Source organism: Leptinotarsa decemlineata, unplaced genomic scaffold (assembly GCF_025532065.1).
Source record: "Leptinotarsa decemlineata unplaced genomic scaffold, Ldec_3_MD MMD2_P_RNA_scaffold_4, whole genome shotgun sequence".
In the NCBI taxonomy this organism is placed as follows: Eukaryota; Metazoa; Arthropoda; class Insecta; order Coleoptera; family Chrysomelidae; genus Leptinotarsa; species Leptinotarsa decemlineata.
In genome coordinates, this window is record NW_027412531.1 from 3,801,613 (window position 1) to 3,828,017 (window position 26,405).

Sequence of the window (26,405 nt, forward strand, 5' to 3'; positions counted from 1 at the left end):
TTTCTTCTAATCATTTCCAGCATCCAATTGCAAAATTCAAGACGGTTCGGAAAGCCTCGCAGTAACATTGTCTGTACTCGTTGCAGATGATAAGGGTATAAGAGTTGTTCCTTTAAAATTCGAAATACCGTCATATGATCAACATTTAGCTGGAAAGCAATCTTTCTAGTACTGGTAGTAGGTTGTTCTTCAATCAAATTGAGTACTGCTTCCTCAAGCTGTGGTGTTCATACTTCTCGATGGCGACCACAATCCTGCGTTCTTTTGTCGAATGAACCATATTCTCGTAATCGTTGATGAAGTCGAGCAAATATTATATGTGAAGGATGCTGCCGTTGAGGATACATTTCAGCATATCTTCTAGAAGCTTCTAACCTGCGACAGACCGTAAACGAAATGCATATCAGGCATTTCCTCATTTGTATATGCCATTTTAGTAACAAGTGAATTATTAAAGTAACAAATTAAGAACAGAACAAAAACACACAATTAGTATTAACTAAATTTCGAAAATTCACAAACTGACAGCGTCATATCAATTTAATTGTCACTATCGCTAATAGTGACCTACTAGATAGATTACTTTCGCATTGATGACGATGTATCTCTGTATTTGTTCGTAAAATAATTTTTTGCTGCGAACTGGTTTATTTTGGGCAAAAAACCCAAGAGACATTTTTGTTTTGAATGAAACAGGCTATCGGAATTAAATTTTTAAATGGTAAACAAATAATAAGACAAAAAGTTACATTGGAAATAAATTTTAGGGGTTGCGTTTTCCACCCTTACAACCATGGGGTAAACCAAATAAATTACTGGCTAAGTGTGTTTTTGGTAGTACAAAACGTCAGGTTAATTTCAATATTGTAACTTTCATTTTTTTGCAAGTTTATTCGCGTCTAACTATACTTTTAACATTGCCAGTTTGTCTGTCAACAGTTGTCGCATGACATATTAATTGTTGAACTTCATTACATTCAAGAGGCAGACGGTAAAAAATATTTTAGAGACACTGTAAAAAAAATTGGTAATTAACTAATGCCTATAAATTATTAATACACTGGCATACCGTCTGCCTTGTGAAAATTCATTTCATACTACTATTAGTCTATGCTGTGCTAGGCAGACGGTAAAAAATTGATTTTAGTTAACCATTTTATTTGTTAAATAAAAAAATCCATGCTTTAGCCAGAATACCATATAACCGTCTGCTAATTATTTTTTTGCCGATTGCGTAACTTAGCCTCCCGGTTGCACGAATGGCAGACGGCAAAATGTTGGTCTAAGAAGCTTTTTTTTTGCAAACTAGACTTAATGTTTAAATATGTGTAACATGGGCAAAAAATTCGTTTAACGCATAATGTTGTTGCTTGTGGCTGTGAATATGTCCCATGAAAAAGGCAGACGGTAAAAAATGGGCTAAAAATTTCTGTCACGGGCTCCCGGTCTATATTCCTGATGCTGCTTTCCCCTCGCTGTGTGTGTTTCTTGTGCTCTGCAATGCGAATTTTCAATGACCTCTTAGTTTCACCGATATAGGATTTTCCGCTGTCACAGGGTATCCGGTAAATGCAATTCTTGGAATCGCAGTCCGCGTTTGGTGGCCTGGTTTTCGTGAGGCTGCTACGGATAGTGTTTCCGGATCTGAAGCAGGTTCTGAAGTTGTACTTGGACCTAATTCTTCTTATCCTTTCCGATAATCCTCTGAGGTAGGGAAGTGCAAGCACTGGTTGTGACGGCTTCTCTTCCTTGCCAGGCGTCTGCTGTCTTTTAGCCAAAGTCTGTTCTACCATCGCTTTGGAGTAGCCATTCCGTTGAAGATCATTTTTGATGATGTCTAGTTCCTTCTCGAGACCTTCTTTAGTATTACAGAGCCCGAAAGCACTGTCTAATACAGTATTGATGATTCCTCTTTTAGTCGATTGGTGGTAGCTGGATTCGTGGTTCAGATACTGTTCCGTATGAGTGAGCTTTCGGTATACAGATGTTTCCCACTTATTGTCGGTCCTCTTCACCAATACACCAATATTTGTTGTTCAATTGTTCTATTTTTACTTATATTTTATTTCACTGTTATGTCATTTCAAGTTTTTTTTGCTTAATATAATTGTTATTTCCAGTTAATTTTTTTAATTCTTTTTTTAATAGATCTTTCAGGGATTTCAAATCATTTTATATAATATCATACAATGTAAGTCCGAACTAATGAAATTCATGATATTAAAGCTAATGTGAGAGTAAGCCATATAAAAGTAGACATTCAACAATCCAAATTTATCTGGAGAGTGTTTTAATTGTTGGCTAGCCCTGACATAGAGCTATTGATGGCCAATTTCCAAAAATTTGAAAAAGTTGATTCGTTAGAGTGCTTTATGTTTATATGAATGTGTAGTCACTAGACAAAATCATGATAACCTCAAATTGGACTACTAAGAATGTTCGATAATACATATTATTGCTTCCAAACCTTGTTTGTGGAGAATTTATTGAAATCCAGTTTTATGTTATTGATTATGTTTTTAATCAATATCTTGCTGTGTAATATATTACAAATTAATTTCAATTGAATTGGATTGTGATTCTAATGTTTCTCTCATAATGTATGAATCTTCATCTATATTTGTGATATCGGAGTTACATTCAGAGGAAAATAAAATATCTATCTATCTATTTCCTTGTATCTGTAGAGGATGGTCACTAACATAGAGGAAATACATAACAAATTAGAGATATTAAAAAAACAGGTAGTTCAGCGTAGGAACAATAACATAGTACCGAAATTTAGTCATAATGATCTTCTGAGGTTTAAAACGACAGGTTTCGATATCATTGTCCAGTGATCTAGAAACCCGTGCAATTGAGTGGCCTTCTCGGTCATCCGACTTGAGTCCATTAGATTTTTTATGGGGACAGCAATGAAGTGTATCAAAATACAACTGATTCATTGAATGGCCTGCGAGGACAAATAACACAACAAAACAAAAAAATATTTTTTGAATGTTTCCTACACTAAATTAGTCAATTTCTACTAATTTTGGGGTGATAAAAACGAAAATAACAATGAAAAATTTTTATTAGGTCTGGTTTTTGAGATACACAGTACTTAATCTTAAAGAGTAGTTATACTATACGTGAAAAGTGAAAGTACATAAAACAATATTGTTATGTTTCTTTTAGAATATTTTAAGTACAAAATTAATAAAAAAAAAAACATTATTCTTAGTGTTTCGACAAATAAAAGAATTTTGTACCACCAAATTTCAATTAAGTCCATCCGATTCATTGTAAGATCGCTGTCGTTTAGCTTGTCTTCCATAAAACACTTCTGGAGCATTCCTACACACAGACCAGCAGTAGTCTGCAAGCATTGCTTCATTCCAACGGCCCTGATATCTCTGTTCCATTAAGGCAATGTCTTGATGGAATCTTTCTCCATGTTCGTCACTCACAGCTCCACAGTTTTGTGGGGAGAAATTAAGATGAGAGTGAAGAAAATGAATTTTTAAGGACATGTTGCATCCAAGTTGGTGGTAAGCTTGAAGAAGCTCTTTAACCAATGCTGTGAAGTTATCATCTCTTTTGTTACCTAAAAACCCATGTACAACCCCCTTAAAGGCTTCCCAGGCTCTTTTTTCATTTCCTGTTAAAATCATGTCAAAAGCAGGATCATTTACGATTTCACGGATTTGAGGCCCAATAAAGATGCCTTCCTTGACTTTAGCATCACTCAACCTGGGAAACTTTGCTCTCAAGTACTTAAAAGCTTGTCCTTCCTGGTCCATGGCCTTCACAAAGTTTTTCATTAGTCCCAACTTAATATGTAATGGGGAAAGGAGAACATCCTTAGGATCTACAAGAGGCTCGTAAACTACATTTTTCTCATTAGGGTTTAGGTCTCGTGTAGGCCAGTTCATTTTTTTATAGTGAGATTTTCTATCCCGACTGTCCCACAGACACAAAAAACAACAGTACTTGGTGAACCCTAATTGCATTCCTAGGAGTATAGCAATGACTTTCAGATCACCACAGATGCGCCACTTGTGTTGTTCATATTTGATTGATTGGAGAAGTGTTTTCATATTTATATACGTTTCTTTCATGTGAACTGCATGACCTATAGGAATAGAGGGTAGCTGATTTCCATTATGCAGAAGTACAGCTTTTAAGCTTAGTTTTGAAGAGTCTATAAACAGTGTCCATTCAGATGGAGTGTGATCCAAATTCAAGCAGTCCATCAAACCATTAACATCAGAACAAACTACGAGGTTTTCTTTTTTCTCAAAAAAAGGAAGCAAATCTTTTTGACGCTGTCTGTACTGAGATATTTTCACATCATGTTTTAGAAGATTCCACTGTTGTAGTCTTGACCCTAACAGCTCAGCCTTTTCCTTAGACAAGCGAAGATCTCTTATAAGGTCACTCAACTCTGCTTGACTAATTCTGTGCGGATCACTAGACATATCGCTTACCTCAAAATCAGGGTCATAGGATGTAAAAGGATGGGTTGCTCCTTCTAAACAGTCTTCATCACCTTCCTCTAAAATTTCATAGTTTTGGGGTGGAGAAGGGACTGGCAAATTGTCTGAGTGTGGTACAGGCCGAAGAGCAGATGGGAGATTAGGGTATTTAACCGTTCCTCTTTTCTTCATAGATAAACCTTGCCTAATGGGAGGAGTTAAGCAGAAATAACAGTCGTCTGTATGATTGGTAGACTCACGCCAAACCATAGGTACTGCAAAAGCCATTGCTCGGTTTTTATTTTTCAGCCACTCTCGCAATATGACGGAACAAGAATTACAACATATATGAGGAGCCCATGATTTATCTTGGTCCCCAACTTTCACACCAAAATAATGTTCATAGGCTGTCTTAACGATAGGTCTCATTTTACGTTTCTGAGCCTTAAATGTTATTTCACCACATATATAGCAAAAGCTATCGACAGAATTCACACACTTTCGAGGCATTTCAGATCAGCACTTGAATTAATTTAAAAATCAACTTCACACGATAATTTCAATAGCAACCACGTGCGTACAATTGCAAACTCACATAGGTTATGTTTACTACTTAAGAACAGCTGATGAGAGGGGTGTTATGTAAACAAACATGTGTACCAACTGTTGGTGATGAAATATTTCATTTGTTGAAAACTCAATATACATATATATAATATAATGATACTATATCTTGAAAACAAGAGCTAATATATAATTGTTATGGTCACTTTCGGTTTTAACACGTGGAAATACATTAAAATCATCTAATTTCAACCCCGAAACAAAAACTTTGTTGTGTTGTGTAATTATGTACTCGTATGTCACGAAGTGACATCGCAAATGTATAACGGTTTGAAAATAACCTGTATGCAGGTTGGCGCACCAAACTTCCATCATTTACATCCTTCTCCTTGTCTCTGGTCCATTGACTGTTCTTCTCAACCGTTGCCTCTGTGAAGGACTATTTCCAGACATCTTCAAAACAAGTAAAGTTATTTCCATATTCAAAAAGGGTGATCCAAATATTCCAGATAACTATAGACCCATATCTATCATTCCTATCTTTGGTAAAATTTTTAAGGTGCTAATTAAAGATCGCTTAATTTCCTTTTTAAATGCTCATTCAGTATTCAATAAAAATCAATTCGGATTTAGGTCTAACAAATCGACAACCTAAGCTGTGATGTTTATAGTTGATACAATAATAGAGAATATCGAAAAGGGGCTGGTGTCTGCTCTAACTCTATGTTAGATTTAATTAAGGCTTTTCACAGTGTGAATCATGAGCTCCTACTAGGTAAATTGGAATGTTACGGGATATGTGGCAGAGCTTTAGAGCTAATAAAAACCTACTTGTGTGGGAGAAAACAAGTTGTTTTGTATTGTCAAACATGCGCCAAACTAACTGACTGTTATAAGGAAACAAGTATAGCTGAGGCACCAGTCAATGTAATAATAACACTGATGATTTTCAAACAAGACTCAACCTCTAACGGAAGCAAGAAACTCTTTGGAAGGTTCGAAATAGATGAACATTTCAACCTAGCAGACCACTGTTATAATATTCATGCAGTCATTGTTCACTGTGGTTCTGGCGTTGATAGTGGTTCTGGCGATGCATTGAATTTATTGGAGCCTCTGGAGACACCCTACATTTTGTTTTATGAGAGAGAGGACATTGTTGGATCAAGATCTTCAGATGACAAATGCGCCACTGGAATCAATGAAGTCGCCCCGGAGCGCCAATTAGTTTTTATTGTTGTATTTATTTTATTTTTATCGTTGTCTTAAGTAATAAGTTTCTTGGTGGGCTAGTTGTTTATACATCTGGAAATTCTACCACATGTAGATCTATTTTGCACGGTGTTCTACAAGGGTCCATACTGGGACCAACTCTTTTTGTGGTATATATTATTGATATTTTTAATTTCTTATTTCCAAGCTTATTTTTTTTCTAATGCAGATGATGTATCTACGGTAGAAGCAGACTTAAATGTTAACGACCTAATGGACCTATGTTCTAGAACAGATAATGATGCTGAAACTTGGTTTACTTCAAATTATTTCAAACTAAACAGGGATAAGACACAGAAAATTATAATATTATCAAATAGACAATTAACGAAGAAGCAACATGTAGATTTATTGGGGTTTAAAATTGATGACATGTTAAATTGGGAAGCACATGTTGCTGGTCTGTGCAAATAACTTTCTACACAACTGTTCCTACTAAGACAGATGAAAATGTGTCTTAGTCAAAGTATGGTATTACGCATATGCTTTTCTCTTTTTAACAGCCACCAACATATGGCTACTTTTATGGGGTCAGTCTTCAATGCAGTTAAAGCTTTTCGTACGCCATACATTTTCATACTCTATTCTATAACATTTTAGAGATTCACAAAAATAACACTAAGTAACTTACAAATGCTGACTTTCATAATTACCCTACTCAAAGAGGTGCACACCTCTTTTTGTTAATAATAATTTTTGATTTTTCAATTTTTATTAATATTTCAATTTTTATTTGTTTGGTTGTTGCTTGTATTTCTTTGTAATTTCAGTTTTTGGTTTAATAAAATTGTTATTTTTCGGTTAATCTTATTAATTTTTGACTTGGTTTTTTTTCAGGGTTTTCAAATCAATTTATATTATATTAGAAAATGTAAGTTCGAATTTTTATTCTACACACATCGGAAAAGTCTAGGGATATTTTTATAACATACTAAATATCATAAAAATAAATGCACGGGGTCGTTTAATTTCGATTAAATTGGTACACTCGACCACCCTGTAGATTTCTATGGGTTGAACAAAGCCTGCAAGTTTTTTACAAACTGTAGGTTTTCGGCTAAAATGAATAATCTGAAAGTGTCGAGTTTGTACATTCTATGCAGTTCTTGCTCAGCAATTGAACTGGAAATATTGTGCTTTAACATGGAACGCCATCACTTACTATTGGCTGAGATGAATAGAGCTGTAGGGCTTCTTCAAGGTAGCATGCGACAAAATGATGTAGCTCTTCGTTTGGGGGTCTCCCAAAGTGTTATCAGTCGATTGTGGCGGCGTTTACGTGAAACTGGCAATCCAGCCGAACAACATCCAGGGCGAGGAAGCGCTACAACTGCAGTTCAAGACCGATTTTTGGTCTTAACCGCAAGAAGACAACCGATAATCACAGCATCTGAGTTGGTTAACGTGTTGCAGCAGACGCACCAGGTAACCATTGGTCGTGATACTGTCAGAAATTGACTGCATGAAGCATATCTCCACAACAGAAGGCCACTTAGATGTCCACCTTTGTCGAGAAGCAATCGCGGTAGAAGATTAGAGTGGTGTCAAGAACATCAAAACTGGGATGCAAATGATTGGGCCCCAGTTTTGTTTACAGACGAATCCAGATTTGGATTTCATCCAGATTCTCGTCGAGTAAGACTGTGGAGACGACCTAGAAATAATGAACGTTTAAGACACGTCCAGGAAGTCCACACATACAGAGGTGGTACAGTAATGCTATGGGGAGGAATCATGATCGGCGGCAGAACCGATCTCGTTTTTCCAAATCGCTCCCTCACAGCTCGACAGTACCTCGACACCATTCTTCTACCTATCGTCCGTCCGTTTGCTGGTGCTGTTGGTGAAAACTTTCACCTAATGCACCATAATGCTCGTCCACATGTCGCGCGTCTAGTGACTGACTGGCTCACCAACGAAGGAGTTGATGTATTGCCATGGCCAGCACAATCACCGGACCTGAATCCCATCGAGCATGTGTGGGACATGCTTCAACGAATAATTACTCCGCATATGGGGAACATTCACACAACGTTTCAATTGAGAGAGCTTTTAATCGCTGAATGGGCAAATGTACCTCAACAAGACATTGACAATCTCATTTTGTCGATGCACGATAGATGTAGGGCCGTAATAAACCATCGTGGAGGCCATACTTTGTACTGATTCCAATTTTTTTTGTATTATGATTTTTTTTCGGGGTGCCAAAGAAGAGCCATATTTTTTTTAGTTTTGCTTATATGCGCACTCAGTATTTTTGACCATTTAATAAATTTTGTTGTAAGTTACATTCGTCTAATAATCACCCGTCTACTTTTTTTCCCTAAAGCGATCTAAAAAAAAATTATTGCCATTTTAAAAAATATCCCTAGACTTTTCCGATGTGTATTTACTATATCAATACGGTGATGTTTCAGGTAATATCCACTAAATTTTTGAATTTTTAGGTATAGTTGGCATTTCAAAGCTCCGTATCTTATGAGTGGGGCGATTTTCAAAAGCGAATCAGCAATCGATAAGAAATCAAAAGTTCTTTTCGAATGGAGATATCACTTGATCACCTGATCTCTTTTAAAACTTGGGCAATGATACCCCGTTTAGATAGTTTAAATGTTGAAGTAGTTTTTGAGTCGAAACTTGTCTCCCTTGTAAATAATAAACTTAATGTGTGTTTGGGTTTTTGCAAAAAAAATCTTTCCCTAGCAGTTAACTTAACGGTAAATGGCCCATCATGTATATCTTCTAACTATTGTCCTTGAAAACATGAGCAGCCAACGATTTAAAACGTGATATTATTCATTCATCGATTAATGATAAAAAATAAGAAAAACTACGGAGTAAAGGTAGATATGTTGAAAATTAATGGAAATAAACATCACTATTATTGGGTAATGAAATAATTCAAATTGATATTAATGACTCGATTGATGATGGATGAAAAAATTTTATTAATTGGTTTCATCATCTGTTCCCCCATTATCAATACAGAATTTTATATTCTGACGTTTAATATTGTTCCTTCATCTTTACCTTATATTCATACATGCTTTTGCTTTCCAGTATATTATCTGTATTAGTTGATGGAATGACACTTTTTCATGTTTTAGTCGACGAACGACAACCCCCAGAAGTCGAAACTTGTGCGAGCTAAGGATTAACGAGGTCTTACATTTAAACGTGTGATTCCTAACACATAAAACAATAAATAATAAAAGTATCATAAAAAAGAAATTCAGACACATTTGAGCATTCGAACGAGTTCTCCCTCTGTAATACTGAATATATCCAGTTCACATTTCCTCGCCATTTTGTTAACGGTTTCGAGACATTGTTGAAGAGGAGACAAATTGTTTGAGACACGAAATAGATTGTCTCTTCTTCTCAGTTTTACGTCAGGTACAATAAAATCTATAGTATAGAGAATTTCAGGTACTTTCAGTTTTCTAAAAATGTTAAAAACAAAAATCACTTCCGAAGACTCAATAGTTGCACATCAAATTCTTGTAATTGGCTAGACTGCGATATAAATAAAGGCCAGACATTGTGTTTCTGAAATAGATTGTTCTTAATAATCGTTTCTGGATTTTTTCTATAGTTTCAGAACATAAAGAGGTCTTTGGATTCCAAATGACACAACCATATTCCGCTTAGAACGAACAATGGAGTTGAAGAGTAACAAACAAGTATCGTGATTGAATTCACGACTAGATCTTGAGACAAATCTCATTTTTCAACATTCAGATACTAAGTATTCAATGTGCAGAGAGAAACTGAACACACCAGTAAAAATGATCCCGAGTTCTTTCACCTCATTGATTCTCTGTAAATTGGTGTGATCAATAAAATAGTCCTTGATAGTAGGTGACTCCTTTCGTGTGAAACTCATTATTTTGCATTTAGCTTCGTTGAGAGATAGGTCAGATAGTGAAAAGTAAACAGATAGATTATTGAGATCATCTTGAAGCATATCAGAATCTTTTTCGCTTTCGATTCTTCTAAAAAGTTTAAGATCATCGGCATATAAGAGAAATTGGGAATGCCCGAGAAACGTCATTAACAAATAACACGAAAAGGAGAGGTCCCAAAATCGAACCCTGCGGAACTCCCCAAGTTGGGGTGAATTTGAAGGAAGATACGTTGGTGAACTGTACGAACTGTATTCTGTTGGATAGATAGCAGTGAAAGAAATCAAGTGTATTGTTTGTGAAACCGAATGCTTTTGATTTCAGGATCAAAACCTCATGGTTAACTCTGTCGAATGCCTTGGCCAAGTCAGTGTATATAACGTCTATTTGATAGCCATTTTTCATTCCATCCGTAACAAAGTTACTACCTAAATGCGCATAAATTGGTAATGGTAGATTCATTACAGGTATAAAGCCATGCTGTTGGTCGATTATCACTGAGTCCACGTGATTGTATACTCTGCATACTCGATTATATATTACCCGTTCAAATAAGACTGTTATGGATCGTAAACTTGTAAAAAACAAATTTAAAGTAAAAGCTCATTATCTAATACATCCAGCTAAGGTCATTGGAGGTGAACCCTTCTGAAGTAAATATTTATTTCTCGTTATGCTTTACACATCCAAATTCGATAAAAAAAAGTATGTTTAGTGAAAATCTCACAATGAAGCGTTTTTGAATACGTTAATAAAAACTTTATTTTAATGATTCTTTTTTTGTTTACAGTTGACCTTGTTGATGAAAGGTAAGATTCCTTCTAAAGAAGATTTAAAAAAAACCTTGTATGGAATCATCCAATCGACTGCATTCTTGAGTGGGACAGGATTTGGTTACTCATTGTTCCTATGTTCATTAAGGTAATGACATTAATCAATTCTCTTCAAATCATACAGTATTAAAAAATATTCCTAATAAAATAGCTTTGATTGTCGATGTTTGGCGAGATACTATTAATTTAACTTTCTGTCCCCCCCCTCTCAACTTTCCAACAGGGCACGATATCGGAGTCGGACAAAATTTTTGTAAAAAGGAATCATTTTTAGTAGTTTTCGTTAGAAAAAGGAAATAGTGGGACATCTTTTGCCGCCGAGAAGGAAAGGGGGGTCTTGTGATTTTTCAAATTAAAGGTATTGCAATTCTCTATACACTTTTTTGAATTTCAGTAACCAGTTGCGAAGTTATTGTTTGAATTGGCTCCGCCATTGTTCATTGGAAAGATAAATGAATTAGTAACATCTTTGATTTGATTCTATGCTTACAAAGAAACTTTCCTGGGACTGTAAGTCTTTACTCAATTCCAAACAACACGGTTTCTCAAAAGGTAAATCCACTTGTACCAACCTTGCTCTTTACACAAACTACTTAACTGAAAATCTTGAGAGGAGGCTACAAGTTGACTCTGTCTATACTAACTTTTTCAAAGTCTTGGTCTTAATCAACAACGGCCTACTTATATCTAAAACTCAAGTGCTTGGTATAGACGAGAATGTTTTGCAAGTAATCAATAGCTTCTTAACTGGTAGAACTATGTCTGTAAAATATGGAGATACAACATCTACGCCCATTTAGGTTCCATCAGGGGTACCGCAGGAATCCCATATGGGCCCACTGTTGTTCAACTTGTTTGTATCGGACATAGAGAGTTTATTTTCAAATATTTAGAATTTCTTATGTTTGCTGATGATCTCAAACTTTATCGAGCAATTACTTGCCGGGAAGATGCTGAATTAACTCAAAAAGATCTCGAAGCCTTTTCCATGTGGTGTAGAAATAATTTGTTAGAGGCTATAAGTGTCAAATAATTACGTTCGCTAAAATTAGAAGTCCAATATTCTTTGAATATACATTGAATAATATAACTCTTAAAAGAGAAACATTTATTCGCAATCTGAGAGTTAAATTCGATATAGCGAAATTAATTTTAATCTTCAAGTATCACAAATTGTGGCAAAAAGTCTCAAAATGCTGGGTTTTGTGTTGAGAATTTCTACTGATTTTTCAATTAAAACAAAAAGATTTTATATTGTGCTATGGGACCCATACTATAATGTAAATATCGATTTGATTGAGAATGTTCAAAAGAAATTATTAAAGAATTGTGCTTTTCACTTTGCTATTTAACGAAATGAATATGAGTACAGTCAAGTCTTAACCAAGTTAAATATAAAATCATTGGAAGATAGGAGATTTCCTATGAACTTGAGTTTTCTTTTCAAATTAATAAATAGTGAGATAAACTGCTCAGAACTACTTCAACTAATAACTTTTCAAATTAAACAAAAAGATGCGAGAAATTCTGACATTTTTCATTTACATTTTTTCCATACCAATTTTGTTTTGAACAATCCGATTCCTCGTATTCTGAAGCTGGGAAATCAATATCATAACAACTTAGATCTGTTTAATGTATCACTTCAGGAATTTATAAATCAATTGAAAAAGCTATAGCGTTTTCAAAGCTTCTCTTACCTAACCATTTTCTTTGTAAGTACCAGATTTGTTACATCTTTTTTCTTGTAAGAACAAGAATGGTTTCATCTTTTAGTAATATAGTCACTAGACGTAAGGATTTAATAATATTTTGTATTTCACACTTTGCTAAATGTTTTGTAAAATTGTAAATTGTAATGTAGACATCAGACATGAGCATTCAAAAATACTTTGTAGTTTCTCACAGTTTGAACCCCCTGACAGTAAATCAGCCTATTTTCAAACTCATTTATAAAATTTTGGAATCTTAACATAACTATTTGATTTGCTATAGACCCAAAGGAAAAATCCAGTGGAGTTAAATGCGGTGAACGAGCAGGCCATTCCATCGGAACGCGTCTGCTCTACCATGCGTGGATAACTGGATTTTCAAATTCTTATTGATTTTTTGCCACAATTTCTTGAATCCATGGATGGGTCACATTTTCCTTCAGATATATGGGACCAACAATATGATTTCCCGATGCTCATATCCATACATTTATTTTCTGTGTGGGTTTATGTCTGACCAAAATCGCAAATTTTGGAGGTTGACATTTCCGCTTAAGAAAATAGTACATTCATGATTAAAACATACTTTCCATGCAGTTTTGATTGCATGATTGGGTTCCGTGAACCAGAACCCAGCCATCACTACATATCATTTTCTTTTTCACTCAGTTCTAAGATATGGAATAATATCCTGGGGCAGAGCATCAAAGTGTCATCTTGAAATGTTAATCCTGCAGAAATCCGCTGTAAGAAGTATAACTTCTGCCAGATGGGATGAAACTTGCCGTCCAGTGTTTTGTACAGACATACACCATCATGATACTAGAAATAAATCAGACCTTGTTATGCAAGCAAATAGACTAAAAAGCTGAAAAGGACTGACAATATTGGCCTTAAGCTATACTATACTCTGCCACTAGACTTTCGCAATTTGTCATTTAAAAGATTTAAGTACTTACCGAAGTTTTTCTTTATTCTGTCTAAGATCCGAACCTAATTCGGCCTTCACCGAGCTGATAATACAATGAAATATATTTTATAATGAATTTAGTATATTAGAAAATATGTTGAAAATGGGTTCGCTAAAAAATTCTGGACAGATTATTTTTAATTATTTTTAAAAAAATGATTTTTTAATTGAATTTTGCAACATCAAGATAATTCAAGTGCGACAATGATACTTCTGATGAATCAGATATAGAATAAAGAATATTTATTTTTCATTAATATAATTTTTGTATTCATGCTGTTCTGTAATAAAATGTTTTAAACTTAATACAAGATGTTCGATCTTTCTTTTTTACTATTTTTAATTTGAATTTTCGGCTGTCCACTTTGTTTCTCTTGAATTTTTTCCAGAAAGAGTTCAAAAATTTCAAAGTAAGTAATTGAATTTGTTATTATTCACGTTATCATATTTTGAGATTACAAAAACTTGTCTATTATAGATATATTATTACGGTTATAAGTCTATATATATATATATATATATATATATATATATATATATAATATTATATATATATATATATATATATATATATTATATAAATATGAAAGTTATTGAGTGTCTTGATATAGAAACAGAAGTAAATATCGGACATAGCACTCATGAAAGTGGCAAAAAGCCCGAAACACGTGTCTATGGTTTGCCACTTTCATGAGTGCTATGTCCGATATTTACTTCTGTTTCTATATATTATATATATATATATATATTATATATATATAATATATATATAATATATATATAATATATATATATATATATTATATATATATATATATATATATATATATATATATATATATATATATATATATATATATATATATATATATATATATATATATACCGGATGTCCCACATTTTATGTGACAGGCAATATCTGGTTTGTTGAAGGAGATACACAAAAATGTTCATACAAAAGTTTTAGGAGTTCATGAGAGCTATATTTTGATATAATTTTTAAATATACAGGGTGTTTGGTGTAGGTGCTACAGACCAAAATTCTCTTTTTTAAAATAGAAATCCCTGTATATCTTTACATATTCAGATGCTACGTTAAATTCTGATATCATTTCATGTTTGGTTTTTCAAATTCGGTTACGGCGTTGTTGAGTTATTGCACTTTTCCTTAAATATAAAGTTTCAAAAAAACTTATTTACTCGTACACGAATCCAGTCCATATCTTTTATTAAATTGAACTAGAATATTACTGAATACAAACCATTATTCTCACCTATACATACGATATCGATATCAGTTGAATATAATATTGAAATTCTTGAGAATGTGACTAACTTGAGGGTGAATTGCTTTATATTGCACAATTTCATCAAGTAACTTATGCTTGTTGATGCCATAGTAACAAATGTTGTTGAATTGTATCTACTTGTCAGTTCGATTCAGTGATTCTTTGCAAAACAGTAACTGTGTTCTTTGTGCGAAAACTCCAGTATGCCTTTCGCGTTTAGTCCAAGTGATTGCATTGATATGTTATTAATTTTTGGGGAATGTCAGAAAAACTGCCGTCAAGCACAACGTCTATACCAAGAACGTTTTCCAGACAGACCCATTCCGTCACGAATGACTTTTTCGAGAGTAGTAGAAAAATTGCGAACTGGGTCATTTCCTTCTATTATAAAGCATCGTCATCATACGAGATCTGTTAGAACTGAAGATTTAGAGATCAATGTGTTGGCTTATATTATTATTCATCCACATGTTTCTATCCGTACTCTTGCAGAAGAAGTCGGTGTGAGTAAATCTAATGTACAGAGAATTCTGAAAGAAAATAAATACCACCCATTCAAAATTCAGTTGGTACAAGGTTTGAAACCCACGGACTTTGAACGACGACTTGAATTTATTGCTTGTATTCAGGTAATATTACATGAAAGTCCTAACATATTCAGTCAAATTTTGTGGAGCGATGAATCGCGATTCCACAATAATGGAGTTGTGAATCGACATAACAGTCACTATTGGTCTCAAGAAAATCCCCACTGGGTCCGCGAAAGTAATTTTCAAACTACTTGGGGTATTAATGTATGGTGTGGATTGTTCAATGGCCGCATCATAGGACCTTATTTTTTCAATGAAAATCTCAATGGATTGCGATATTTACATTTTCTAGAAAATGATTTGATCCAATTGATGGAAGATATTCCCATAGCAGAACGACAAGGAATTTGGTGGCAACAAGATGGTGCTCCTCCTCACAATTCACAGGTTGTTACTGAATATCTGGATAGAACTTACCCAAATAGATGGATTGGTAATAAGGATCCAATTCGGTGGCCGGCTCGTTCCCCAGATTTATCACCGCTTGATTTTTTCCTATGGGGTTATTTAAAAGATATTGTTCGACTAGCGTGCAGTGATATTACGCCTGATATTATAAGAGCGACTTGTACGAGAGAAGTGATTCGACGTTTCGAAGCCTGTATAATATCTAATGGGTATCACTTTGAACAATTTTTATTACTTATTTCTAGGTACCTACCATTCTTATGAAATGATTTATCAAGTTATATTATTTACATTTTTATTAATTAAAGATTTGTTTTCGAATACACCTCTTTCAATTTCGCAATTGTTTCATATTCAAAATGATTCCTGACTGAATTCCTTAACTCAAAATTGAAACCATTACTTCGAACACCCAAAATTTTGATTAATTTTCATGTGATCTGATGGAGAGAGAATAATTGTATGAGATATTTTTAAAAATAATAGTCGTTCTCAAGACTTTACATTTTAAGCAATAACTCAACAACGCCGTAACCGAATCTCAAAAACCAAACATGAAATGATATCAGAATTTAACGTAGCATCTGAATATGTAATGATATACAGGGCGTATAAACCATATATTGCCTGTCATATAAAATGTGGGACACCCGGTATATATATATATATATATATATATATATATATATATATATATATATATATATATATATATATATATATATATATATATATATATATATATTAAATTTTACAAAACGGATTTGAAGCTTCATATCTTCTATTAATTATCTGCGAGCGCTTTCGACAGTTGGTAGTACTGTCATCTTCTAGGCACTCCTCAAACTGAACTTGTCATCCTGCCGTCTGCCTCTTTATACGGTCAGAGCGTCTCAACTCAGGTATTTCAGGTACTTTAGGTAAATTGTACTCTTCTTTGTGTTAGATCATCTCTAGGAATGTGTATGGTTTTGTTTAATATATTGGATGTGAGGTCTTGTTGTCAATATATTAAACAAAACCATACACATTCCTAGAGAAGATCTAACACAAAGAAGAGTACCTGATGCAGTACAATTACAGGCAAATTTACTTAAAGTACCTGAAATACCTGAGTTGAGACGCTCTGACCGTATAAAGTGGCAGACGACAGGATGACAGTACTGACAGTACTAACAAATGTCGAAAGCGCTCGCATATAATTAATAGAAGATATGAAGCTTCAAATTGTTTTTGTAAAATTTAAATTTGAAATACTGAAAATGAAAGAAAATTAGTTGCATCATTCAAATATATATATATATATATATATATATATATATATATATATATATATATATATATATATATATATATATATAGCGAACTCATTTTTAATATATTTTCTAATATACTAAATTCATTGTAAAATATATTTCATTCTATTATCAGCTCGGTGAACGTCGATTTAAGTTCGGATCTTCTACCTAACGTCAATGAATTTAATGGAATTTTACAAGTTAATAGAGATTCCTTCAAAGTGGACATCTATGTAATATGTTCCCAGTTGACTAATACAAATGTGTACTGAAATGTTAATCATGCAGTGCTTTTCTTTAATGTCCTCCCCTTTTATTTTCAACTACTACAAAATGGCGGAACTTTAAATAATTGCCTGAATTCATTCACATTTAACTACATAATATGAGGTAATGAGCTTGAAGTCATTTCAGAAGATGCTTGAAATGGTTGCCTTGAAATTCTTGACATATGAACAGCCTATCCGATATTTCACGCCCAAAATTTTCGAACACAGTAAAGTCAATATCTCTACACATATTTATTATTCTCTGCCGTATATCCAATATTGAAGCAGGTTCACTTTCGTACACCTTTTGCTTCAAATAGCCCCATAAAAAATCCAAAGGTGTCAAATATGGCGGGCGGGCTGGCCATTCTGTAGGACCTCAACGGCCACTCCAACGACCAGGAAAAGTAGTATCCAAATAGTTTCTTACTTGTCTGGAGTAATGTGGTGGTGCTCCATCTTGTTGGAATATAATATTCATATCGAATTCATTAGGATTCGCTTCGACGATTTCAGTGATGAGAGGGTCAACAGTAGTTTCCAGCATATTCAAATACAGTTCCCCTGTTAAATTTTGATCAATAAATAGAGGTCCTACAATATGGTTTCCCAATATTCCTGCCCAAACGTTAATTTTTTCTGGATATTGGGTATGTGTTTCCCGGAAAACGTGAGGGTTGGTGTCACTCCAATAACGGCAGTTTTGTCTGTGAACATTGCCGTTTGAAAGAAATGTACATTCGTCACCAAAACAAATATTGTGAAGATAGGTAGGATGCCTTGCAATGGTTTCCGTAACAATTCTATTCTTCGATCAGGGTCATCGTCGGTTAATTGGTGTACCATTCGCGACGGAATAAGCAGACTGTTCAGGATTTACTACCATTTCACCAATTATTTGCACTTGCTGTTTTTCCGGAATGGACGGATGACCTAGGGGCTTTTTGTCATATACACTACAGGTAGTTGTGAATTTGGATACAAGTTCCCTCAAATATTTTCTACAGATAGGACGATTCGGAAAACGTTCATTGAAAATGCTTTCGGTCTCGTGAAAGTTACGCGTCGCATCGTAAATAAAAATCGCTTCAATTTTTTTTCCAATGGACGAGAATTGACCATTTTAGAGATTGTTAACCTTTCTACTAGTAAAACCGAAAACTAATTGAGAATATTCTAACTGAACAGTGATGTTCATTGTCATATTGACGTTTTTGTCGTTTTTATAAACAAAAAATAAATTAACAAATCTTATCGGTTTTTTGGAAATGCCATATGGCAGATAAAAAGGAATATTTCTAAAAATATCCATATTAATGTGTTTGTCTTCAGGAAATTATCAATTGTTTCGCCATTTCATAGTAGGTGAAGATATTGACATTATATTCTAGGGTTGCGAAGCATTTGTCAAGAGCTTCAAAAAGATGTGTCACAAAACCCCCCTTTCCATTTAATTTTTTGTCCCAGATGGCGCCCAGTCGCCATCTTGAAAGTTTCAACTGTCAATTTCACTTCAAAATAAAGTATTGATGCATTCATTTCATTATCCCAAATTTCAATTTTTTGAGGTGACCCGTTCAAAAAATAAAAGGGGTGGTGAGAATAAAAAAATGCACTGTACAAAAGAGTGTTAATCGCCAGCTAATAGCAATCGAGAGTCTTGAAAAATTTCGGCATTAAAATGCCTATAAAATTTCGTTGCTAATTTTCCATTGTATATTGATACAGTTTTATTAATGTCGAATGGAAGCACAATCGGCTTGTATGATAATAGATGAAAGAAAATGTGTACATATGTTCGGTTTTTCCATTGCAGAAGATTGTTAGGGAATTTCAACATTCTCACAGTGTCAGCAATACCGGCCTTTCTATCTAGTGTCTTCTCCATTTTAATAGAACGTCCAAGCAGAAGGACACTGTTATGTTTATATGTGAGTAACGTTGCCACCGAAACCTTATGGAATATGGCGAGGTCCCGAGGTTTGGTTAGGAATATCAAGTACGGAGACGTTGCTATATTCGGCATCAGCATGGCAATACTTTCTGTATTTTTCAAAGGAGGGCATCACAAGAATTCTGATTCCAATAGAGAGGATACTATGTTCCGAGTAATGAGGTAAGTTTTTGTATTTCATAAAATAATATAAATTTTAATGACATTTACTCGACATTTTTGTCGAATTTTTTATGTGTATAGAAATGTTGCCTTTGCCTTTGAATTTTAGAGACACATTCAATGATTCAAGGTTTTGTATTATTAGTAGAACCTTCAAATGTAGATCTAAATAGAGTGTTGTGCAAACGATTGACAATTTTGCTTTCATTATTGACTTTATCATTTTCAAAAACAGTTTCCTTAGGAATTCCATTAGAATAAATTCAACTATTGTTGAAAATCCAATATTCAGTCGGGGATCTCTTTCCAGATATTGATTTATGTTTGATTTATAAAGTTAACATCCAGTCTTAGTTTGACGTTTTATCTTTTTTCGCAACTGCACATATTTGGTTTGGAAATTCATCTTTAACTGAAAATTTGTGATATTTATTTTTATTATTGAGTCTTTGGAATACCACGTAGGAAACTGTTTAGTTTTGGGTTTATATGATTTTATTTGGATTTTGGTATTGAGTTATACAGAGATTCATATAACTCTTAACAAAATAACTTTACGCTTACATTCACTTCTGTGTTTCTTTAAAATAATTTTAGATTATTGACAGATCACTTCAGATTATGTTTATGAGTAAGGCTTTGTTTCCAACATGCCCATTTTATTTTAATTATTATATATAATTGTTTCCTTCAATTCTTCATCAAGATCTTGGATTCATTCTCGCGTTATGAGATGACATTATACAGGCTGATTCACGGTGGATGGCACATTAGACGTTTCTGGTGAACCAGACAACGGATCACTTTGAAAATTTAATGGAGGGCATATTCGGACATTCTCTAGCCAACTAAAATATTTTCGACAATGCGGTGTTGCCGCTTCTATTAGAAAGCAGTAGCAACTTTGATTTTTCAAATGGAACACTCTGTATATAATATTATTTTTGGAATCTCCAACAATTGCCCGACAACTTTTCTTGATATTTCCCTATACCTATCTGTTACCGTTTTCGAAATAAAAATTAATTTCAATTTTTTTCTTCGAAAATCATGACTTCTAAAAATGCCGATATCTTTTAGTTAAGACGTACTATGATATCGAAATTTGGTTTGGAGTTAGGTGATACTTGGACACTTCCCACACGTCAGCCTAATCTCCGTTACTTCAATACAGGGTGGTAAAAAAATACAGTTTTTTCGTTTGCTTGAAAAAGTTGCTGAAATTTGATTATTTTAAATGGAACACTCTGTATATTATTGAAAATTCGGAAAGCTGCTGAAATACCGAATGGAAATACCATTCTGAAGGGACATTTTCACAAATAAATGTTCATAAGTCCGAAACTTGACTAGTTAGGTGTTAGGTATAGGTATGATATACATAGAAAGAAAGCAAATTTCAGCAGCTTTCCGAATTTTCAATAATATACAGGGTGTTCCATTTAAAATAATCAAATTTCAGCAACTTTTTCAAGCAAACGAAAAAACTGTATTTTTTTACCACCCTGTATTGAAGTAACGGAGATTAGGCTGACGTGTGGGAAGTGTCCAAGTATCACCTAACTCCAAACCAAATTTCGATATCATAGTACTTCTTAACTAAAAGATATCGGCATTTTTAGAAGTCATGATTTTCGAAGAAAAAATTGGAATTAATTTTTATTTCGAAAACGGTAACAGATAGGTATAGGGAAATATCAAGAAAAGTTGTCGGGCAATTGTTGGAGATTCCAAAAATAATATTATATACAGAGTGTTCCATTTGAAAAATCAAAGTTGCTATTGCTTTCTAATAGAAGCGGCAACACCGCATTGTCGAAAATATTTTAGTTGGCTAGAGAATGTCCGAATATGCCCTCCATTAAATTTTCAAAGTGATCCGTTGTCTGGTTCACCAGAAACGTCTAATGTGCCATCCACCGTGAATCAGCCTGTATTTCGAACATTCTTAAGATACGTTCCTCGTTAAATATTTAATAAGTATTCACTATTTAAATTCAATAGTTTTCGTCATATCACCAAATATTTGAACCCAATATTTACGATAATCTTAAGTAAATATATTTTATCGTTACTTTGAACTGGGGTAAATGTGAAAATTATCTTGGATTAAATATATTGCGTAGTTAGCTTTTAAGGTGTATTTCTAAAACAAACATGTCACCAAGCATGATCCATCAATTATGATTCAGCAAAAACTGAAATAGAGTCAAATGAATGGTAATATACAGGAGGTTACAAAAGTAGTGATAATAGCTGGAAGGTCTTAACAGTGCAGAGTTATGAGAAATTAAATAACTATTCTTTCAGAGCTGGAAATTCAGTACATTAGATAATAAATTGAAAGCATGAAAAGGTCGCATAATCACAAGATAAAATCTGATAATCATTTGGGAGAGATACATTTTTTAATAAATATAATAGTGGTTAATTATCTGGTTAATTAGCAGTTATCTAAACTCTGTTTCTTCCATAAAATTTTATTAAACAGATGTTTTGATAAGATCAGATTTGAGGCAAACTTTGAGATTTTTTCTGTCTATGGAAATGATTGATCAATGATACCTTTCAGTAGCCTAAGAGACGATAAATTTGAAATAAAGATGAAAATAATGGTAATTTGTTCGTGGTTATTTTGTTAATTTTCAGCATGTATTTCCTAAAAATGTAGCTCTTCACTGTCTTTTTCTATTGCAACTCGTAACATCAAAGATCTGTGGTTCGAATTGTCAAAACTATATTTTATTTTAATTGAATATAGCAGAGGTTCCCAATCTATTCCGGTTTGTGGCTCTTAGAATTCAAATTTTTTTACTTTCTTGAAAAATTGGAAACCTTTTCACAAGCGACTACTAATTTAACAGCAGAAAATTAAAAACAGATACTTACCTTGGGATAGTTCCATGAAAATTGCCGGATTGGATATTTCGCGGCACCGTTATGACGCCATTTTGGCGCTCAGAATCACTGGAATTTATTACATTCAGTTTTTGTTTTATTTAGTGCATTTATTGGCAATTTGGTGTACATTTTGTTTCCATTAAATTAAAAATGGTACCATAAACCATTATAATTCTCAATATATTTGCAGTAGGCTGAAATACTTTCTTCAAATTCGTCATCTCCATATATTACTGGTTATAGAATCTACCGAAATCAAATCTAACCTGTAACTCAACCTAGCTGATACTGAATACAACTTGAAAAATCATTACAGTTACATTTACACTCGTTTTTCTATGATACAGAATGTAGCCTGTAACCATACTTATTTATTAATTTTTCAGGTTTGTAGTGGGACCGTATGAAGAGAAGGATTACAGTGTTAGGTCTAGTCAAGCCAGTGGTTTTTACAGGCAGCAAGTTAAAAATAATCCAAATAGTTCATCAGCTAGTTGGCAGACAAGGAAACAGAAAAATATAGTGTTTCATATCGTTAATCAGATGTTGCGTATTTATAAGAAGATTGTTTATAGAATCAAGTGCTGTGATAGACATAATGCGTGCCCCCATCCCTTCAGCTGTTTATATTACACCATGCAAGTGAGTAATATACATATTTTCTTTTTTCAGACACTTTTTGTGTTATATACAAAAATGAACTTAGTGAGATATTTACAGTATTTAACAAGTGCTTAGATAAAAAGTTAGTAAAATTCTTTACTTTGCTCATTTTGCATCAAATACAAAATATAGTGATTATTTTCTGGGAATAGAACAGCAACACAGGACATTTTTTGCTAACACAGTAGCTTACGTACGTACCAAGCTTGCATCAAACTGCTAAATCATTCATGTAGTTATTTTCCTGTTCAATTTTGTATTGGTTATTTCATAAACTACACCTTACGATTTGATCTCTACTGTGTTAGCGAAACATGTCGTGGTAAATTTTAAAATAAAGTTTGTGGAGATCAAATCGTAATAATGGAGTAATCCTAGATTCCAAACTGACCTGGAACCAACACTTGGACAGGATAAAGAGGAAAGCGGAGGTAGCAGTGATGCTCGCCAGACGCACCTATGGAAAAACATGGGGGCTAAAACCAGACATGGTATATTGGCTATACACGATGGTGGTTAAACCCATGATAACATACACATCTCTGGTCTGGTGGCCAAAGAGGAAGCAGGCGAACGCCATCAACAAACTAGGCAAGGTGCAAAGACTTGTTGGGGAATGATGGGAGCAATGAGAACTATCCTAACAGCTGCATTGGAGACACTCCTGAATCTACCTCCTTTACACTTTGTGATAATGGGGAAGGCCAGGATGGGCCAATTCAGACTGGAAAACTCACCGAACTATAAAAGATCGGACCCAACAGAAATTTCGGAACAAGTGGAGGAGCACATATTGAATATGTGCACGAACCACATGACACCAAAGTACACCTTTAACACAAACTTCACGGCTAAAATCATAAGCCGTGAAGAGTGGAAGACCATTAGTCATCCCGAAAACATGTTTGGAGAAAACACCTGGTATACAGATGGATCGAAGACCAAACATGGAACGGGAGCTGGAATATACCGAGCGGATAGAAATTTAAACTACAGCTATCCGCTAGGACTATACACATCCGTCTTTCAGGCGGAAGTTTATACTATCTTGCAGTGTGCAAGGCTTATTAAATTAAGACCTCAAAGAAATGAGCGGATCAATATTTTTACAGACAGCAAGAGCGCACTAAGGGCTCTGACAAACCCGAAGGTGACATCAAAACTGGTCTGGGGATGCCATAAAGAACTAAATGAACTTACAAACAGGAACAAATTAACTTTGTACTGGGTGCCAGGGCATTCAGGAATTACAGGTAATGATAAAGCTGATGGATGCGCTAGACGCGGATCATCAACTTCATATATAGGTCCTGAACCAGCTCTGGGGTTACCAAAATACCAGATTAGGACATGGACCAATAAGAAGCACAGAGTACTGGACAAAAGTACCTGGCAACAAACACATTAGAACCTTCATTAGGGAACCGTCTGAGAAAAGAACCGAAGAACTACTTCAATATAGTAGGGAACGGCTCAGAATAATTACAGGGCTACTAACCGGTCATTGTCCGCTTAGAGGAAACCTGAATAAAATGGGGCTGTACAACGAAGACCTCAGCTGCAGATTATGCAACGAAGGGATAGAAACAGCTCTACAGATCTTATGCGAATGTGAGGCACTGAATCAGGCAATATAATATGGACGTACGAAATTACGTCCAGATGAATATGACGAACATCCAACACGGAACCTGTACAAACTAGCACAGGGAACGAGACTGATGGAATGGGTGTCATGAGAAGATGGGAGAATAAACGCAATAAGCCCATGAGGCTGCAGTGTTTTCTAGAGACTTGGACTAAATGGACAAGCCAGACAGCTCCCAAGGTAGGTACCAAACAAAAAAATCGTAATAATAAAGAATACAAAATTGAACAGGAAAATAACTGCATAAATGATTTAGCAGTTTGATGCAAGTTTGATAAAAAATAGAGATACATGTTATTAACTCTTTCAAAAATTATAATACCCTATTTTTGTAGTTTTTGTGAAAATATTCATAAAATATGTCACATTTGAATGCTGCAAAACCTTTAATATTATGGTTTCACAATTAAAACAAAATCAAATAGTGGAACCTAATAGTAATAATAATGATATTAAGTTCATTTATGGATAATGACAATAATATTTCAAAACTAAAACCTCATTATGAATAAACTAAGAAGAAAAGAGAATTGAAACTTCATTATGATTTCCTACCACTTAGTAACGGCTACATCCATCAATTTATTAATAAACTAAGATATGAACCCTACGAAGAGAACTTGTAAGGTTATGTCAAAAATAAAAATCAGAATATTCTTTGATTTATAAACATCTGTGAACCTATAATTTGTATGAACATTTCAAAAATAGTTTAATTTTGATCATTCAGAGAATTAATGTTAATACAAGAATGGAAACACTCCAATGTGGGGTTCCACAGGGCACGGTGTGGGTCCGGTCTTAATTTTGTAAACGATCTCACATATATCAATACGTTAGGTAGATTTACATTATTTGTTAATGACACAACTATCGTCTGGAACAGTCCCACTTGTGGCAGTGAGTAGGACAATGTATTCAACTGGTCTGAATTGAATTGTCTTTCCTTTAATACTAAAAAAAAAACTATTGGGTGACATTCAAATCGATTTTGCAAAATTTAACAATTCAGAAATAATAGGAAAAACCCTGTGCAAAATCATTAGGCATCCATATTGACAACAAACTCGAATTCAATTAACATTAAACAACACAGAAGATGCAGATGACACATCACTGGTTATATCAGATAAAATAGATCAAAATCTACAAACCAAAGGTAACTTGATCCTGCAAAAATTAAACACCTGGTTCAAGGAAAATTTCCTAGATTGGAATGATCAAAAAACCCGATTAATAAGATTTCATGTTAGACAAAAAAAAAAAGCCAGTTTCAACTTGAGAATTGAAGATGATGAAATTTCTCCGTGCTCTACGGTGAAGTTTTTAGGTGTACACTTGGATGAATTTCTCAGCTGGAAAACTCATTGTGGAACAGTTATATAAAAATTGAACTCCATGAATAATCTTCTGAGAAACCTGTGTAATATTTTAGACCAAAAACAGCTGATTATGCTGTATCATGCTCGAGTCGAATCGCGTCTTCGGTATAGTATTACTTTCTGGGGAG

General features: G+C 34.1%; 1 protein-coding gene across 2 annotated transcripts in view; it reads left to right on the forward strand.

Annotated features, from left to right (window-relative positions):
* LOC111515459 (transmembrane protein 135) overlaps positions 1 to 26,405 on the forward strand; it is a 106,569-nt gene that overhangs the window by 31,296 nt on the left and 48,868 nt on the right. For both annotated transcript variants that reach the window (XM_074186706.1, XM_074186705.1), the window contains exons 2-4: positions 10,989 to 11,119; positions 19,384 to 19,683; positions 22,971 to 23,226. In XM_074186706.1, the coding sequence (XP_074042807.1) occupies positions 10,989 to 11,119; positions 19,384 to 19,683; positions 22,971 to 23,226 (687 nt within the window). The remainder of the gene's footprint in view (positions 1 to 10,988; positions 11,120 to 19,383; positions 19,684 to 22,970; positions 23,227 to 26,405) is intronic.